The sequence below is a fragment of the Chionomys nivalis genome, chromosome 17 (genome assembly GCF_950005125.1).
Source record: "Chionomys nivalis chromosome 17, mChiNiv1.1, whole genome shotgun sequence".
NCBI classification, from domain to species: domain Eukaryota; kingdom Metazoa; phylum Chordata; class Mammalia; order Rodentia; family Cricetidae; genus Chionomys; species Chionomys nivalis.
The window spans coordinates 9,028,196-9,047,343 of NC_080102.1; the positions used below are offsets into that span (position 1 = coordinate 9,028,196).

A 19,148-nucleotide genomic window follows, 5' to 3' on the forward strand; every position below is an offset into this window, starting at 1 on the left:
CATTCACTCTGCAATTAGCACATTAAGTTTTTCTTTAACCAGACATGATATTTTTGGCTATATTGGCTCCTATGTCATAAGTGTAATGTAAGTTATAATGTTCATATATTATAAATGGATGACATTATAAAGGGATAGTCAATAGCATTTATACTGCATATATTTATCTAAATTAGATTTTGGGGTCCTTGTAGTTACAGCTGGAAACGGAAAAGCTTTGAATAAGTGAAATATTTTGTTTTTGTTTTTCAATACTTACACTCCTATGGGGAAACTGGAGGTTAAAAATATGTTCAAGCAGAACTTGGGAGGGATGCCACCCAGGAGTGCTGTTACAATGGGATTAACATCAATCATTGTGAAACATTAACTTATGAACATTGATGCAAAAATACTCAATAAAATACTGGCAAACCAAATCCAAGAATACATCAGAAAAATCATCCACCATGACCAAGTAGGTTCCATCCCAGAGAGGCAGGGATGGTTCAACATACGAAAATCTGTCAATGCAATCCACCATATAAACAATTGGAAAAAAAAAAAAAAACCACATGATCTCATTAGATGCTGGAAAAGCCTTCAACAAAATATGGCATCCCTTCCTGACAAAGGTCTTGGAGATAGCAGGGATACAAGGAACATACCTAAACATATAAAGGCAATATACAACAAGCCAACACACATCAAGCTAAAATGGAGAGAAACTCAAAGCGATCCTATTGAAATGAGGAAGAAGACAAGGTTGTTTGCGCTCTCTCTATAGCTGTTTATTATAGTACTTGAGGTTCCAGACAGAGCAATAGGACAACAAAGGGAGATCAAGGGGCTGCAAATCGAAAAAAAAGTCAAAATCTCACTATTTGCTGATATGATAGTTTACATAAGTGACTCCAAAAATTCTACCAAGGAACTTCTACTACTCATATACACCTTCAGTAATGTAGCAGGAATCAAGATTAACTCAAAAAATCAGTAGCCCTCCTTTATACAGATGATAAATGGGCTGAGAAAAATCACCCTTCACAATAGACACAAATACATAAAATATATTGGAGTAACTCTAAGCAAACAAGTGGAAGACCTGTATGACAAAAACTTTAAATCTTTGAAGAAAGAAATTGAAGAAGACAACAGAAAATGGAAAGATCTCCCACGCTCTTGGGTAGGTGGAATTAATATGGTAAAAAAAAATAAACAAGGCAAGCTTCAGGCCTTGAAGCAGCCTGCTGGCACCCAAGGATCTGGGCTACAAAGTAATTATTACTTGTTTCTCTATGGCATAGATACATTACATGAAATCCAAGAGCTACTGCCCACACTTTAAAGACACCACAGAAAATAACATTCTTGTTACTGGAGAAAACAAGAAAGCTTGCCAAGTAAACAGAAGTCTGTTGTGACAGAAACACTCTAAATACTGAGGAGCAGCAAGTCTCAGTAAACTGAGCAGTAGCAGTAGACCAAAGGCTTTCTGCACCCTAAACACACTTTCTCCTCCTCGACATTCCTAAAAGCTTAAATACTGCAAGCCTACAGCGAAACTTGCTTGGCATGGAGGGCCTCTTCCAGCTACACTGAGTTGCTGCCATCTGCTGGCTCTCACAGGTAGGGAAGGCCCTTTCATTTTCACAAGGTGTCATTTTGCAGATTTAACAAGGGTGCTCATTTACACCAGCCACAAGGAAAGGCTGGTCTCTAATTAGTGGTCTGCATTCTTCACATGCTCTCAACAGAGCAGCTCAAAGAATTTGCTGGTTTATTTTGTTGCTGAGGAGAAAAAAAATACTAAGCATGGTATTCCACTGGCCAGCACCGGGCAGCAAGACTTCATCGCCACTAGGGCCCTGGGAAAATCGCCTACTGTGCTGGATAAAATTTTAAATTTCCAGACCACTGTCAGCCATAATACACTGATTCAGAGTCTTTGAAAATGGGATTTTGAAATTAGTTCTTATGAGCTGGGCGGTGGTGGCGCACGCCTTTAATCCCAGCACTTGGGAGGCAGAGGCAGGTGAATCTCTGTGAGTTCGAGACCAGCCTGGTCTACAAGAGCTAGTTCCAGGACAGGCTCCAAAGCCACAGAGAAACCCTGTCTCGAAAAACCAAAAAAAAAAAAAAAAAATTAGTTCTTATGTTAGCTAAGTACTATACATGATTCTTAGGTGAAGTGGAATTGGAAAATCAAAGAAAAAAGCTGAATTGATGGAGAAAAAAACAAAGCAAACAAAACAAAAACAAAACTCCCGAAACCTGGCTTTTTATAATATAACATATACATTATAGTAACAGCATCTTTTTAAAACTTGATTGGGTAAACAGAGGAATATTACAGAAAAAAGGCAATAAGTAAACTAAAAAAAGTATAACCACTTTCTCTAAGTTGCCCATAAAGACGACAAATTAGGTCAGAAAAAAATGAATTTCAAAAGTATTGGTATTTGCTCCAATTACACATCAAATAATCTGTTTAGGTATAATTATAGTAACTTGTTTCCTGGGGAAGTTTCCAACAAAGAAAAATACTTGGACCAGTCCACAGTGGTTCTGGTGATTTCCAGGGAAAACCCGTTTTATCTCAGATTTCTACTAAAGTATTTGAGGTTTAAGCTGGACATGGCACTGCAAGTCTTGGTCATCAGCGAGACAACTGATGACAACCCAGCTCATGGCTCTAACTGCGACCCTGTCCACCCACCCCTCCCAGTTCAACACAGTGCCTATAGGGAGTCACCATGCCTTAACTTTGTCAAGTGTGTTTTTATGCTGCCGGAATGCCCATCACCCCAATGTAAAAGGCAAGTTCTTTTCTTTCTTTCCCCCATTAGATACAGCTTTGTTTAGGTAGCTCAGTTTTCATGCGACTTCTGGTTCTCCCATTTCCACGTCCTGAGTAATGGGAATGAGGTGTGCGCCATCACGCCCAGCTCCTGTGAGGCAAACTCTACTCCACCCTTCAAATCTCTGTGAAGGTGACATCAACAACATCCCTAACATCAGTCGTGTACTTCCGTGTACTATTGCACATCTCACTGCTGTACTTCACTTCGGCATGCTATCAATTTATTTTTAACTAACCATATAGAAACATTCAATAATGTTTGAAGAAAAATATTTCTTTACTCAGGAAATTAATTTATCTCAAAAACTAAAGATAACTAAGAATGTGTATTCATGTTTTTTTTAAAATAAAAATACTAAATGGTGAAAAATTAGTAAAACAGAATAAAAGGGGTTAGAAATGAGCCTTTTATGGAGTGCTAGTGGAGCTTTCCCCTTTAAGAACACTACATTTTATTGAAAATATTCCCCTTAGAGCAAGCTATTTCTACTTTACTAAAAATTTTGAGAGAAAAATGAACAAAGAAATATGATTTCACTGATGAATAATGGTGGCATGTCCACATGTCTAAAGTAGGCCAAATTGATCCTCAGCATATAATTCAAGGAGCTCAGAGACACTATTCAGAGGACAGACTGAAAGACGCAGTCTGATCGGCTATTTACACGGGAATCAGAGCATCCACCTTAGCCGCCCACTCTTCTTCCTTCACGTGTGCTAACGAGGTTCGCTCTTACCTTACTCACCAATTCAAGTCAGTATCATACACTCTGGTGACAATGACATAAAAACCCTAAGAAATCGTTTGACGAGAGTTAAAAATGTATATAGAGTGCAAGTGGTTATTTCAGAAACACAGTGTCACCTGTGGATCATGCAGGCCTGTGGTTTTTACCAAGTAAGTTTCCCTGCCAGCAGATCCAGAGGCCAGAACTAAAGGAATGACCATTATACTTTCTGTGGGATGATCCATTAAGATTTACGTAAGAATAAAATCATATTCTAGATTGATTGCTATTCTGTATGCCCAATTTGGACAGGAACGTCTACAAATAAATAAATAAATAACCAAACACCCATATGGAGCAGATGAAAACACACAGAGCTGCCCCTGGAGTCATCCTGGAAAAAATAAAGGCGGTAGGATCCGTATCCACTGTTGGGAGGTAGTGTGGCTACTATGGAAACCAGTGCGGGGGCTTCTCAAAACACAAGCCATGGGACTAATGTGAGCTAGCTACACCATGTCTGGACGTATACACAAAACCCAGAGATACCTGCATATCCATTGCTAACACAGTTCTAGTCACATTAGCAAGGAAATGGAGTCAAGCTAGATGAATGAATAATGAAAATGTGGAACATATATACAATGATACTTATGAAATCATGGATAGAACTAGAAAATACTGTATAACAAGATGCAGGCACAGATAAACAGATCCTAGACTCCAAGTGTTAAACCTGTGTTTCCAGATGGGAGTAAATATGGGTAAAGACAGGAAACTAGAAAAAAGCCCATGTGAGTAGGGAAAAAAAAGAGGCTTTAACGGAGTGGCGAGTGGGGAAGGCAATACAAAGGTGAAAGGTTACAGCAGGCAAAGGGGGACAGAGAGGAACGGGGGAGTAAAGAAGGAAGGAGAATCAGCCAAAACAATACAAATATATGGCAATCTATTACTTTTTAAGTTAATTTAAAAAGTAAAAATAAATTATTAATATGCTCTATGTCCCGTGCCTAACAACATCTGTCTGTTCCTCCTAATCTATTACTCTATACTTAACTTCTGTGGTTCTATGCATTGTAGCTTAGGTATAATTGATTTCACAGCTACTACCAGACAAAAGAAAATACAGACCATATTTGTCTTTTTCAGTGTGGGATACCTCACTCAAAATGATTTTTTTCTAATTCCATCCATTTACCCGCAAAACAACTTATTTCATTTTTAAACAGCTGAATAATAATCCATTTTGTAAATGTATCACATTTTCTTTATCCATTCTGTTGACAGACATCTAGATTATTTTCAATTTGTGGCTATTATGAATCAAGCAGCAATGAACATGGTATTGGTCATTCTAATGGGTGTAAGACAAAATCTCAAAATAGTTTTGTATTTTCCTGATGATGAAGGATGCTGAACATTTCTTTGTGTTTCTCAGCCATCTGAGTTTCTACTTTTGACAATTCTATTTAGATCCGTATTCCATTTTCAGTTGGGTTATGTGTTTTCTTCAGATCTTTATAGATTTTGATTATTAGCCCTTGCCCTAGTCAGGGTTACTATTGCTGCAATGAAACACCTTAACTGGGGGAGGAAAGGATTTATTTTAATTTGGCTTATGCTTCCACATCACAGTTTATCATCAAAGGAAATCATGACAGAAATTCAAGCAGGGTAGGAACCTGGAGGCAGGAGCTGATGAAGAGGCCAAAAGGGAGTGTTGCTTACTGGTTTGCTCAATCTGATTTCTTATAGAACCCAGGTCCACCAGCCCAGGGATGGCACTTCCCAGAATGGGCAAAACCACCCCCCATCAATCACTAATTAAGAAAATGCTCTACATGCTTGCCTACAGCTCGATCCCACAGAGGTATTTTCTTAATTGAGGTTTCCTCCTCTCTGATGATTTTAGCTTGTGTCAACTTGACATAAAACTACCCAGCCCTGTACCAGATGTGCAGCTGGTAAACAGCTTTTCCCATTCTATATGCTGCTGCTTTATTCCAAAGGACAGTGTCCTTTACAGAGCAGAGGCTTTTCAGATTCATGAGGTCCCATATATTAATTGTTGATCTTAGTGCCTGTGCTGATGGAGTTCTGTTCACAAAGTCTTTGCCTGTCCCATTGAGTCCAAGGCTATTTCTCCACTTTCAATTCTATGAAATTCAATGTATTTGCTTTTATGTTGAAGTCTTTGATCCATTTGGACTTGAGTTTTGTGCAGAGTGATAAATACAGATCCATTTGGATCCCTCTACATGCAGCCATCCAGTTTGACTAGCACCATTTGTTGAAGATGCTGCCCTTATTCCAGTGTATATCCTGACTTCTGTATCAAAAATCAGGTGTCCATATGTGTGTGAATTTATGTCTAGGTCTTCAAGTCAATTCCATTGATAATGTCTCTTTTTGTGCCAGTTTATTACTATAGCTCTGCAGTAAAACTTGAAATCAGGGGGTGGCGATACCTCCTGCATTTCTCTTGTTATTCAGGATTGGTTTTTAGCTCTCCTGATTGTTGGGTTTTTTTTGTTTTGTTTTGTTTTTTGTTTTTTGTTTTGTGTGTGTGTGTGTGTGTTTCCATATGAAGCTGAAAACTGTCCTTCCAAGATCAGTGAAAAATAGTGCTGGAATCCTGATGTGGATTGTACTGAACCTTTAGATTACTTTGGTAGGATGGCCATTTTTATTATATTAATCCTATTGATCCATGCTCATGGGAGATGTTTCCATCTTCTGATATCATCTCCTATTTCTTTCTTCAAAGACTTGCAATTTTTATCATACAGGTCTTTGATTTGCTTCATTAGAGTTACCCCAAGACAGTTTCTATTATTTGAGGCTACTGTGAAAGGTGCTGTCTCTTTTATTTCTTTCTCAGACTGCTTGTTACTTGTACTTAGGAAGGTTACTGATTTTTATTTGAGTTAATTATGTATCCAGCCACCTTGCTGAAAGTGTTTATCACCTGGAAGGGTTTCCTGGTGAAATTTTTAGGGTCATTTATGTATACTTTGGCATCATCTGCAAATAAAGATATTTTGCCTCTTCTTTTTTCTATCTCCTCGATCCCCTTCAATTGTCTTATTGTCCTAGCTAAGACTTCAAGTATTATAACAAATTTGTATGGAGTGTAGACAACCTTACCTTGTCCTTGATTTTAGTGGAATTGCTTCTTAGTTTCTCTCCATTCAAGTTTATGTTAGCTATGGGCTTGCTGTAAACTACCTTTATTATGTTAAGGCATATCCCTGGTATCCATAATCTCTCCAAGACTTTTATCATGAAGAGGTGTTGGATTTTGTCAAAGGTCTTTTCTTCATCTAATGATGATTATGTGATTTTTGTCTTTCAGTTTCTTTATCTGGTGGATTACATTTATCAATTTCTGTATGCTGAACCATCCCTGTACTTTTGGGATGAAGCCTACTGGGTTATGGTGAATGATCTTTTTGATGTTCTTGGATTCAGTTTGCAAGTACTTTATTGAGTGTTTTTGAATCTGTGTTCACAAGGAAAACTGGTCTGGAATTATTTTTCTTCTTTGGGTCTTTATGTGGTTCGAGTATCAGGGTAACTGGCCTCTTAAATAAATTGGGCAATGCTCCTCCTTTTTCTATGTTGTGGAATGATTTGAGGAGTACTGGCATCAATTCTTAGAAAGTCTGTGCTAAAACCATCTAGTCTGAGGCTTTCTTTGGGAACTTTTAATAACTGCTTCTATTTCACTAGGAGTTATAGGTCTGTTTAAATTGTTCACCTGGTCTTGATTTAACTTTAGCGAGTGGTATGTATTGAGAGAATTAGCCATTTCTTTTAGGTTTTCCAATTTGGTGGAGTACAGGTTTTTAAAGTGTGTCCTTAGGGTTCTCCAATTCCCTAGGTATCTGTTTCTATACTCCTCTTTTCATTTCTAATTTTGTTTAACTTGGATAAATGAATACATAACATATTGAAACTTATGAAACACAATGAAGGTGGTTCTAAGAGGCAAATCCATAGCAATAAGTGCCTACATTAAAAAAAAAAACAAAAAACAGAAATCTCATAGTAATAACTTAACAGTACACTTGAGAATTCTATAACAACAAAAATAAATCACACCCAAAAGTAGACAGCAGGAAATAATCAATTCAGGGCTGAAATCAGTAAAACAGAAACAACCAGAAAACCAAAAACATAACCAACAACAAATACAAAGAGTTAGTAAAGGGCTGGAGAGATGGCTCAGAGGTTAAGAGCACTGGCTGTTCTTCCAGAGGTCCTAAGTTCAATTCCCAGCAACCACATGGTGGCTCACAACCATCTGTACTGAGATCTTGCGCCCTCCTCTGGCGTGCGGGCATACATCAAGGCAGAATGTTGTATATATAATAAATAAAATCTTTTTTTTTTTTAAAAAAAAAGAGTAAAGCATACAGTTGGGTTTTTGAGAAAAAAAAACAGTAAGGCTGAAAACCCTTATCAAAATTAACTACAAACTACTTATAAGAGATGTACTTTTAACTTTAACCCTTTGAAAGTAAGAACACTGGTAAATACAAAGAGAAAAGAAAAAGAACACTTTGTGTGTACCCGTGAGTGTCATCACACCAGGACTTCTGACACGGGCTCTAGATATGGAACTTAGATCCACAAGAGCCAAGCACTTTACTGACTGAGATTTCTCCCTAGCCAGAATTTTAGTTTTTTTTTTTTTTTTTGGTTTTTCGAGACAGGGTTTCTCTGTAGCTTTGGAGCCTGTCCTGGAACTCCCTTTGTAGACCAGGCTGGTCTCGAACTCACAGAGATCCGCCTGCCTCTGCCTCCCGAGTGCTGGGATTAAAGGCGTGCGCCACCACCGCCCGGCCAGAATTTTAGTTTTGAAGTCAGTTGTGACTCTATTAATATCAAACTAACAAGATTTCAAGGTAAAGAAAATTATTCACAGCCGGGCAGTGGTGGCGCACGCCTTTAATCCCAGCACCCGGGAGGCAGAGGCAGGCGGATCTCTGGGAGTTCGAGGCCAGCCTGGTCTACAAGAGCTAGTTCCAGGACGGGCACGAAAGCTACAGAGAAACCCTGTCTTGAAAAACCAAAAAAAAAAAAGAAAAAAAGAAAAAAAAAGAAAATTATTCCCAAGACCTAGAGAAAAAAGGACTACTTCATAATGGTAAAAGAATCAACTCAAACAACCAACCATAAAAATTAACATAGTTTAAATTACATAATGTAAACACTAACTAAAAGGAAAGAGGAAATCTCTTATTATACTGAGGATGTACAACACACGGGTGGAAATGGCTAGGTGGAGGGATTATAAAAACAAGAACAAGAGTAAAAGCTCCAATTGACATAAGCAGAAAGGAGCGTTACAGCTTGATGACATGTTTCCACATTCCAGAGGAATGTACACTTTGACTGTCTGGATATCAAAGTCAAAGAGATTATAAGGAGCAAACACAACAGGATGAGCTCTGTCTTTACACTCTGCACGATTTTCTTACCAGCATCACTGTTAAGTTCATGATTCTCCCAAGGTTATCAATGTAGTAGACACTGTCTTGATACCAGGCATCACAGTGCAGATAATTATACATTCCAAAAGCATGCATGTGCTCCAGTGTATACTGGTCATCCCGAAGTTTTACTTCTGCTACAGCTGAAAGACAATATAAGTAAATAAACACATGTTTACATATATATAGCTATGAACACAATCATCAAAACATACACCTCAGATCCTTCCTTTGTGGAAAATTCCTACCGGGCACAGAAATCAGGCAGTGCCAGCTACAGAGGCTAGAACATGCAGAACTTTCATAGTACAATCCTCTTGCTTAATGGACCTCTACAATTTTGAACTATAAGAATAGAAATTCTAAAAACAAAGGACTTCTAATCTAAGAGCTAACAAGCCCAGCTTATAAATTCTTACCCTAGTGTATTGTTCATCTTTATCACCCAAAAAGAGATACAGATAAACTGTACTATATGATTATACAGCTAGAAAACTATGTGTAAACACAAATAGTGACTTCACCACCATAGTCTATCTTTCTCAATTACATATAATAAAAAGAATAAAACAGAATCACAGTTACTACATACACAGGTTTTCTATGTATAGAACAGGGCTCTCTGAACTAAAACATTAGCTGTTTTCCTAATTTTGAATTGGCCAAATACAGTTTCTCCCCCACACTCCTGTGGTTCTGTGCAGGTAAGAACTCTTGCAGCTCAAGACTACTTATGTCCTACAACTAATTTCTGCTGTAACAAGAAATACTAAGTAAACTGTGCCAAACCTAAATGTTCCTTTATATAAAATTCACTTTATTTAACTCTATTCTAATTGCAAGTATTTTCTTCTTTGCCCACTGTTTTGGTTTGCTTTCCGCTGCTGTGGTAAACACCATGACCAAAAGCAACCTCGGAGAGGAAGCGGTTAATTCCAGCTTTGACGTCATGTCACAGTTCATCACAGGGAAGTCAGGGCAGGAACTCAAGCAGGAACTGACCGTAGAGACCAGGAAGAACTGTTGCTGCCTACTGGCTGGCTTGCTCTGACTTGTGCTCAGCCAGCTTTCTTATGCTTACCCTGTATACCATCTGCCCAGAGGTGGCACTGTCTATGGCGGGCTGGACCTTCCTACATCAATCAACAATAAAGACAATTTCTCACACACAGGACCAGAGGCCAGTCTGATCTAGGCAATACCTCAATTGAGACTCCCTCTTCTGCATAACTCTTAATTGTGTCAAGGTGACAATAAAAACCATCCACGACATTATATCACTTTCTTTTTTTCTTTTTCGTTTGATTTTGTACATGTGTTTGTCTGCAGGAATGTATGTGCACCACTTGCATGCCTAGTGTCTGTGGGGGCAGAAAAGGCATCCAATCCTTTCAGATGCTTGTAAGTTACCATTTAGGTCCTGGACACTGAACCCTCTGCCAAAACAAGTTCTTACCTGCAGAGCCATCTCTCCAGCCTCACTTTTCCTATCTTCAATGCCTGCACTGAGTCCTAGCTTACATACTTATTCACTTATTTATTTAGCAAGTTCTTTAATAAGCACCAATGACACCAGTGACAACAAAGAGAACATACTCTACCTTCTAAGAACTTAGGATCTGGTAAGTAAAAGGATAATAGGCCAGGTGCACACTTTAATACCAGCACTCGGGAGGCAGAGGCACATGGATTCCTGTGATTTAGAGGCCAATAAGTTCCAAGCTAGCTAGTGACAGTGACAGTGTCCCAAATAATAATGATGATGATGATGATAACCCCCAAAAACAAAACAAAGGGGCACTAGTCAAATAATCAAATGTTGTATAACAAATTTTATATAATTAAACCATTATATAAGGAATACAAATACCACAAGGATATTAAAAAAGAATTGACTGCTGTAGAATAATACCTTTATATACTGTGAAGATTTTTCACTATGACTGGTTTAATAAACAAGCTGACTGGCCAGCAGGTGAACAGAATAAGGTTAGACAGGAGAGTCAGAGTAGGAGAATGGTGGGAGAGGGCAGTCAGGAGACACCAGCCAGCTGCCAAGCACATGAAACGTGTAGAAAATGAGCTAACAAGCCATTAGCCACGCAGCAAAGCATAAATAGAAATATGGGTTAATTTAAATAAGAGCTAGCTAGTAACAAGCCTGAGCTATTGGCCAAGCATTTATAATTCATATTCAGCCTCTGAGTCAGTAATTTGGGACTGGGTGGTCAGGACAGGAAACTTTCGCTTACATATGCCATTCCAAAACGCAGTCAAAATTTCCACATTAAAACCTTATTTTATGTTTTAAAAAGTATTCTAGACATACGGAGCCAAGTATGGCTTCTCAGTAGCTGCCTTTTCTTTAGTGGGCTCTGTTTGCTGGCAGTAAGCAGAGGCACAGCTCCTTTAAGAGATGGCTTCCTGTCTCAGTTCTAGCAGCAAAAATGTGGTGGCTCTTTAAGAGGCCCTACTACCAAACACTTACATGGTGTTTATGAGCAGCCACTGGCACACTACTCGGTGGCGGCATGGACCTAGAAACTTCGCAGAGTTTGAGCGATAAACATGCCTCCGCTATGAGACCAGGCTCTCAGGGAACAGAGGCAGAAGAGACAGTACCAGCACGCCATGACCTTTTTGTTCATGCAGACAGAAAAGGTTACAGATGCACAGCAAGGGCAGATTCAGACAAAAAGAGCCTCTAAATGGGACACCCACCGTGTATTTAAAAAATATGCATAGGCTTGGGAAAGAGAAGGAAAAGAATATATCGTCTTAGATTTAAAAATATAGTTTTAAAATAAAGTCCTTAAAAGGGAAATAGAGTAATAAAAACCATAAAAAGCCATATAAAACTGGAAAATACAGTCTAGATACTGTATGTTATTGTGCTGTTTTTAAATTTTTGACTATTAATAAACAAATGATACCTACTAAGAGACATATGATTATGGAAGTTGCTAGATTAAATCAACATATATATATTTTTAAAATACCTTAACTTCAAAATTTAAGTCAAATGATTTGTTATTTTGGAAAAGAGGTTCTGCTTTTACTTTCACAGGAAATGAGAGGCTCTTGATTCATTCTGGGTTAAGAAAAATCAGGTTTGATTGAGGAAGACCCCCTGGAAAAAAATTTCTGATGGGAATAGATGGCCCAGATGATCCAATGTTTCAGACTATCTCTGTTCTACTTTCCTCTGAGTTATGCATCCAGAACCTTCAAGGCTGCTGCTGGCTAAAATAATCCAGCCTCACAGAATACTCCAGTCAGGAATTTACCATAATCCCAAAGATTACCAATGCCTCCAATCAACAAGAAGTAGTCTAGAGAACTATGCCCCCATTCCCAAAAGTAACTTATGGATATTTGTCATTGTTTAGGGGTTTGTTTTCAAATTATTATTGGTCATGGTAAAAAAAATAAATAAATAAAAATAAACAAAATACTAAACAAATGAGTTAAATTCCAAGATCTCGTTCTAAAGGAAAAAAGAGATAATATATAGTATTGACAGGATAAAAGGATAGATTATTGAATCTACTTTAAACCCCCCCCCCAAAAAAAAACCAGCTACTTATCTGTCAGATATGTTAGGACTGTCAGCCAGAGTTGGATGCCTCAATATTACAGAGAAACTCTGGATGGCTGTCCAGGCAGTCTATTGTCCCTTTCACTAGATAACATTTCACCCTTTTGAGGTCTTTGTTCAACATCTATCAAAGACCCCAAAAGGGTGAAATGCAAATCAAAACAACTCTGACATTCCATCTTATACCTGTAAGAATGGCCAAGATCAAAAACACTAATGACAACTTATGCTGGAGAGGTTGTAGGGAAAAGGGAACACTTCTGCATTGCTGCTGGAAATGCAAACTGGTACAACCCCTTTGGATGTCAGTGTGGCAGAAATTTCTCAGAAAATTAGGAAACAACCTTCCTCAAGACCCAGTAATACCACTTTTGGGTATATATCCAAAGGATGCTCAATCGTGCCACAAGGACATGTGCTCAACTATGTTCATAGCAGCTTTGTTTGTCATAGGCAGAACCTGGAAACAACCTAAATGCCCCTCGACTGAAGAATGGATAAGGAAAATGTGGTACATTTACACAATGGAGTACTACACAGCAGAAAAAAATAACAACATCTTGAATTTTGCAGGAAAATGGATGGAGCTAGAAAACATTCTTTTGAGTGAGGTAACCCAGACACAGAAAGACAATTATCACATGTACTCACTCACTCATAGGTGGTTTTTAAACATAAAGCAAAGAAAGCCAGACTACAAACCACAATCCCAGAGAACTTAAACAACAATGCAGACACTGAGACACACATGGATCTAATCTACATGGGAAGGACAAAAAGGCAAGATCTCCTGAGTAAAATAGGAGCATGGGGACCTTGGGGGAGGATTGAAGGGGAGAGGGGAGAGGCAGGGAGGGGAGTGTAGAAAAATGTAGAGCTCAATAAATATCAATTAAAAAAACAGAAAAAACCAAACTACTAGTTTTAAGTGTTTTAAATTGGATTGGAGTTTTGTATATTGTATACAAAATTTATATATTGATACAAATTTGAGATAAATTTTGTAAAAGAAAAAAAAGAACAGAAAGAGAATGAATGTGCATTAGGTGCTAAAATCATCTTTTCCTGTCACTCAAGTCAGGGCCCAACCAACTAAACAGTATGCCTTCCCACCTCAATTAACTGAACGATTAATTAATTAACCTCAATTAATTCTCATACACATACCCACAGGCCAACCTAATCTATTCCTTATAATCTCAATAAGGGGGACTCCAGATGGTGTCAAGGTGACAGTTAGAACTAGCCACCACCCTGGCTTTGTAAAATACAAGAACTATGTACCAAGAACAGCTGCAAAGGAATGCAGCTGGAGAATGAGGACAACAATCAGATTTCTATAGTCCAATGTGACTTCATCTCATTTCTTCCTTTATAAACTCACTGTAAGGATCCACTGGTTCCTAAACAGGAGGTGGAAGTTGAGATTTGGGTTCCTGGGACAGTACTTCATGCAGCAGACAGAGAAGGGGCAAAACCACTAGCAAGTTACTAAGGTCATCCAAGTCACATCCAACTCACACCAAGAGGATGACGGAGGCCTGGAAACACTTCAATTCACAGGCAAACTTCTAAGCTTATAGAACACTGATGGGGGTTGTGGAAACGTCCCCTTTAGTTTAAGGAAGTATTATTTTATAAGGAGCGGTTAGAAATATATACTCTATTAAATAAGAGTGAGTTGGTTTTCTAGCACCATCGTGTGGATGAAACTTAATAATGCAAGAAGCGTGTATGAACATACATAATAGCTCAAAGCAGTAACGGTATTAGACAATAATAAGCTAAGTATGTTCTGCCATATTTGGATAAAGAGTACTGAGCAACCTTAAACAAACCAAAAGTTTTTAACTTTTTGCCTCATTATAACACCACCCACAAACATAGATCTGGATATGATTGACAGATTTTTATAAGATATTCACATATCATTAAAATACATAAGCCAGCAGTGGGTTTATAACATGATGACTATTTTATAAATCTGTTTGTTAGGTCACAGAAAAAGGCTGCCTCTCTGGCCCCAAACGAGCACTGAAGAGTTGTCACTGCAGCTATCATGCCGATCATCTTAAATACAAGGAGGGGTGCAGAGCTCCACAGAGGAGGAAGCAGAGTTCGGTCCATGGCAGAACTTAAGCACCAGAAGAACTCTTCCAGAAAGCCTGCCCATCCCAAGAAATAGACGAGGGCCCAGGCTGGACCTAATCTGGTGAAGATCAGTATTACAGAGAAGCTGAAAGTCGGTGTTTTATTACTTAATGTTACCATGAATTATAAATAAGCATTAATTAAAAAGTCATTATTTTAGAAAGAACTCAGGATCCAAGGAGATCTCCCCTGAACCTTTACAACTCCTGCACCAACAGACCCTCCAAAGCCTCTGTGGTTATACATTGGCTATCTACTAAAGGCCAGGCACTGACTGCATTTGGCTTTTGGCACACACTGCTGAGGAAAGTCAACGTCACTCCTGCACTAAAGGTGTTAACAATGCTACTCGCTACTACTCCTGACCTCTGGGAATATACTATTGCGCTGAACCCATGAAATCCCCTGTATTTAACTCTTGGCCAATGAAGTATGAAACATCTCATATGTTTATAAGTGCACTAGTTCACAATAGGGAGCACAAGGAACACTGTTTGCAAAGTTGACTTTGAGACCATGAGCACCATAACTTTTCCTTTACATTGTGACAAGAACAAACAACTAACACAATCTACCTGCACTTCTCAAGCTCCTTTACAAAGCTGGTCCTCTTCCATTCTACCCACCCTTAGCAACCATTCCCAACTGTTTCCCATTCAAATGCTCCACAGAAATCATTTTTTCACTTAAAATACATCTTGAACAATATTTATTTCCAACCAAGGCACGATAACAGAACCTAATTTCTTTTTCATCAAAGCAACCAGTAAGACAAATCAGACAAAACTACATGAAACAACAGTTTCCAAGAACGACACACAGGCAGCTAAGGATCGCGATCCTTGAGACACCAGACACACAGAAGGGCAGCCGACCATGCCCCATCTTACAGTCCTGAAAAGCTTCCAGAGCATGGGGCAAGGTGCCTAAGATAGAAGACAGCAAAGTCCTTGACTTGAAGACACTGCCCTGTGATTCTAAGAAGGCCAAAGGGGCCACAGTTCCTTGGGCAGAGCCGCAGCGAAAGGAAGAAGAGCACAAGACACAATCCTGCAGATGGACACAAGGTCTGCCCAAGCACCCAGCACAGCAGAAGCTGTGTGAGCTGACAGAAGTAACGAGCTAAAGTAAGAGACACAGCAAGGACGAGAGGAACAGTGGTGGGCCTCGCACAAGGCTGGGAATGACTGACACCGCAGGTAGAATGGGAAATGTGCGGATCAAGGAATACTGGGAAGGTCTTGTTTCAACACTGAGGATAGTTTGTCCTACCCTGAGCACTATTCCCTACCACCTTCGAGATAAAAACAAAGCCCACTGGTCTTAATGTTTCCAAGTAACTGAAGCATAGCCTAGAGAAAAAAAAATTAAGAAGACTGTAGGATTGCAAAAATGTTCTACATCCACATAACAAATGTAAATACAATATCATCTTCTTAATCAATTCAGAAAAGGCACTAGACTAAGTTCATAATATCTTCATGACAAAAGTCCTAGAGAAATTAGGACTATATCTCAAAATAAGAAGTAACAAGCCGGGCTGGAGAGATGGCTCACTGGTTAGGAGCACTGTCTGCTCTTCCAGAGGTCCTGAGTTCAATTCCCAGCAACCACATGGTGGCTCACAACCATCTGTAAAGAGATCTGGCTCCCTCCTCTGGTGTGTGGGTATAAATGGAGGCAGAAAGTTGTATACATAATAAATAAATCTTAAAAAAAAAAAAAAAAGTAACAAGCCCATAACCAACCTTATATGTTAAATGGGAAAAAAACTGAGAGTATTTCTTCTAAAACTAAGATGAGACAAGAGTACTCACTTTTTCCATCTTGTTTAATACAGAATTTGATGTCTGAGGTAGAGCAATAGAAAATAGATGCTTGCACATCCATGTGTGTTCTGCTCTGCTCACAATAGCTAGGAAGCAGAATCAATCTAGATGTTCATCAATAGAGGAACAAATAAAGTAAACTTATCACTCTGGATCTAGACCCTCTGCTAGGGCCTTCCAACAGTGACTCTTGATTTGATCATTTAATTTGCTTTGGCCAATAGCACAAGTAGAAACTTGTCAAAAGCACACTGAAGCAGCACTTGTACACTGTGACCTCTCTCCTGCAAAAGGCCTGGGCTGGCCTGCAGAAAAGATGACCAACCACGTGGGGGCTCAAGTCAAGATTATATGACAATATCTGAAACAAGGCACTAGCCAGCAGAGTCTCCTCACACCAAGATGACCAGAACTGCCCCTGCCAACCCATCCCTGAGCAAAGATGCATGAATGAGCCCTGTGAGAGGACCTGCCGACCCGTCCATTTGAGAGCAACAATACCTTCTGTTCTGAGCCAAAAGGCTTTGTGCCTTTAGGTTTTGTTTCCAATGAATTAGCTAACTGAACATGGCAGTATCTGTTACTGGCATGGAGACAAAAACATCAAAAGCCCAAGAGGAAGAGGAAAAGAAAGGAAGCTCCTCTTTGCTGCTGCCCAACAGCTACACTCAACTCAGTTCTCCAGGATACTTTCCCAGATGTACCATTGCATGCTCACTTCCTAGCCCTGCTTGCCCAGACTGTAGATGCTTCTTAAACGGATTATGATTCGTCAGCTACTTATGAACTGTTTCCTACCAATCATGACCATCATAGTATAACACAAAACAGACCCACAACGATTACTTTTTTGTTTTCCGAGACAGGGTTTCTCTGTGGTTTTGGAGCCTGTCCTGGAACTAGTTCTTGTAGACCAGGCTGGTCTCGAACTCACAGAGATTCGCCTGCCTCTGCCTCCCAAGTGCTGGGATTAAAGGCGTGCGCCACCACCGCCCGGCCGATTACTTCTAAATTGAATAAACAAATTAAAAAACAGGCATTTGTTGGCCTGCATGGGGGCACGAGAGAGTATTCCTTTAAATCCCTGCACTCAGGAGGCAGAGGAAGCTGGGTATTTGTGAGTTCGGGGCCAGCCCAGTCTACAAAGCAAGTGCCAAGCAGTCAAGGCTACAGAGTCACTCTCTAAACAAATATCAACATTTGCTCGATTTTTAAACGTCTACTAATACTTCTGGATCAGTATTTCTCCAAGCATAACTCTCGGGAAACATGTATCAGAAACAGAATTTGCAGAGGCGTGTATTAAAAAACAAAAAATCTCTGGGCGTTTCCGTTAATAAAACTGCAGTTCTTTTTTTTTTTTTTTTTTTTTGGTTTTTCAAGACAGTTTCTCTGTGGCTTTGAAGCCTGTCCTCAAACTAGCTCTTGTAGACCAGGCTGGTCTCAGATATCCACCTCCCAAGTACTGGAATTAAAGACGTGCGCCACCACCGCCCGGCAAAATTGCAGTTCTTAACGTTGTAAAAAGAAGTTTGAGCCAACCTGGTCTACAGAGCAAGTTGTAGGACTGGCTCCATAGCTACTAGGAAACACTGTCTCAAAAAAACAAAAAGAAACAAAACAATATATAAAAGAGAGAGAGAGAAGTTTGAGAATAGCCTCGGGCCAGTTACAAATGAACTAAGTAGCAGCAGTATGCAGTACTAAGCGCACTAAATCTGTTTCCCTCAATAACTTGTAGGGTCGTTGTGTGTGTATCGGGGACCTGAGTACTTGAAACTGCTAACTAAATGTGGGGGGGGGGGGCGTAATTCTCCAAAGAAATGATTCTGCGTCAGAAGAAAAAGGGAGCTGGGGATTTTCCAAGGAGGCGTGGCTTCCTGGTGAACACGTTTACAAAAAGGTGCTTGCTTCGGGGAAGGAAAGGGATGCAGGGAACCTCCGAGCTCGGCTGCGGGTGCCAGCCAGGGCCCAGGGTCCCGAGGCTCGGACGCGGAGAGAAGGGGGTGCCCCCCGGGTCCCCGCGTGGGTAGCGGTCTCCGGGGACGGCCGCTCTAGGTGCAGCCCGGCAGGACGCGTCCAGGGAAAGGCCACCATGCCTGGCCAGCCAGAGTGACAGAGGGTCGCGCCGATGGCAGCCTAAACGAAAAGGAACCGCGTGCGAGAGGGCGCCGCCGATCCCACCTGCATCGAGCTCCAGCTGGTAGCAGGGCAGCGGCTCGAGAGACAGCTTGTAGCCCTCGAAGCGGGGATCCAGCAAGGGTCGCTTCACCCGCAGGGAGCAATTGGCTGCCTCCATGGCGTTCCGGGAGCCCAGCGAGAGAATCAATAAAGCTCTTGTTGAAAGGTCCGCGCTTCGCTCCTGGAACTGAGGGTGGGAAGCGGCGTGGTTCCCATCCCAGAGGACTCTGCGGCGCCCAGTCTTGTCTGGGAAATGTAGTATGCTTGAGAAAGCTGACTCGTGTAGTCTCCGAGGAAGTGTAGTTCACCGAGAACGAACGC

General features: G+C 40.1%; 1 protein-coding gene across 3 annotated transcripts in view; it reads right to left on the reverse strand.

The window, feature by feature from the left end:
- Positions 1-19,019, reverse strand: part of Nudcd1 (NudC domain containing 1) — a 41,419-nt gene extending 22,400 nt beyond the window's left edge. For all 3 annotated transcript variants that reach the window (XM_057791758.1, XM_057791757.1, XM_057791756.1), the window contains exons 1-2: positions 18,831-19,019; positions 9,057-9,211 (exon numbers count right to left, since the gene is read on the reverse strand). In XM_057791758.1, coding sequence (XP_057647741.1) covers positions 9,057-9,211; positions 18,831-18,945 — 270 coding nt within the window. In that variant the 5' untranslated portion in view covers positions 18,946-19,019. The remainder of the gene's footprint in view (positions 1-9,056; positions 9,212-18,830) is intronic.
- Positions 19,020-19,148: the final 129 nt, after the last annotated feature.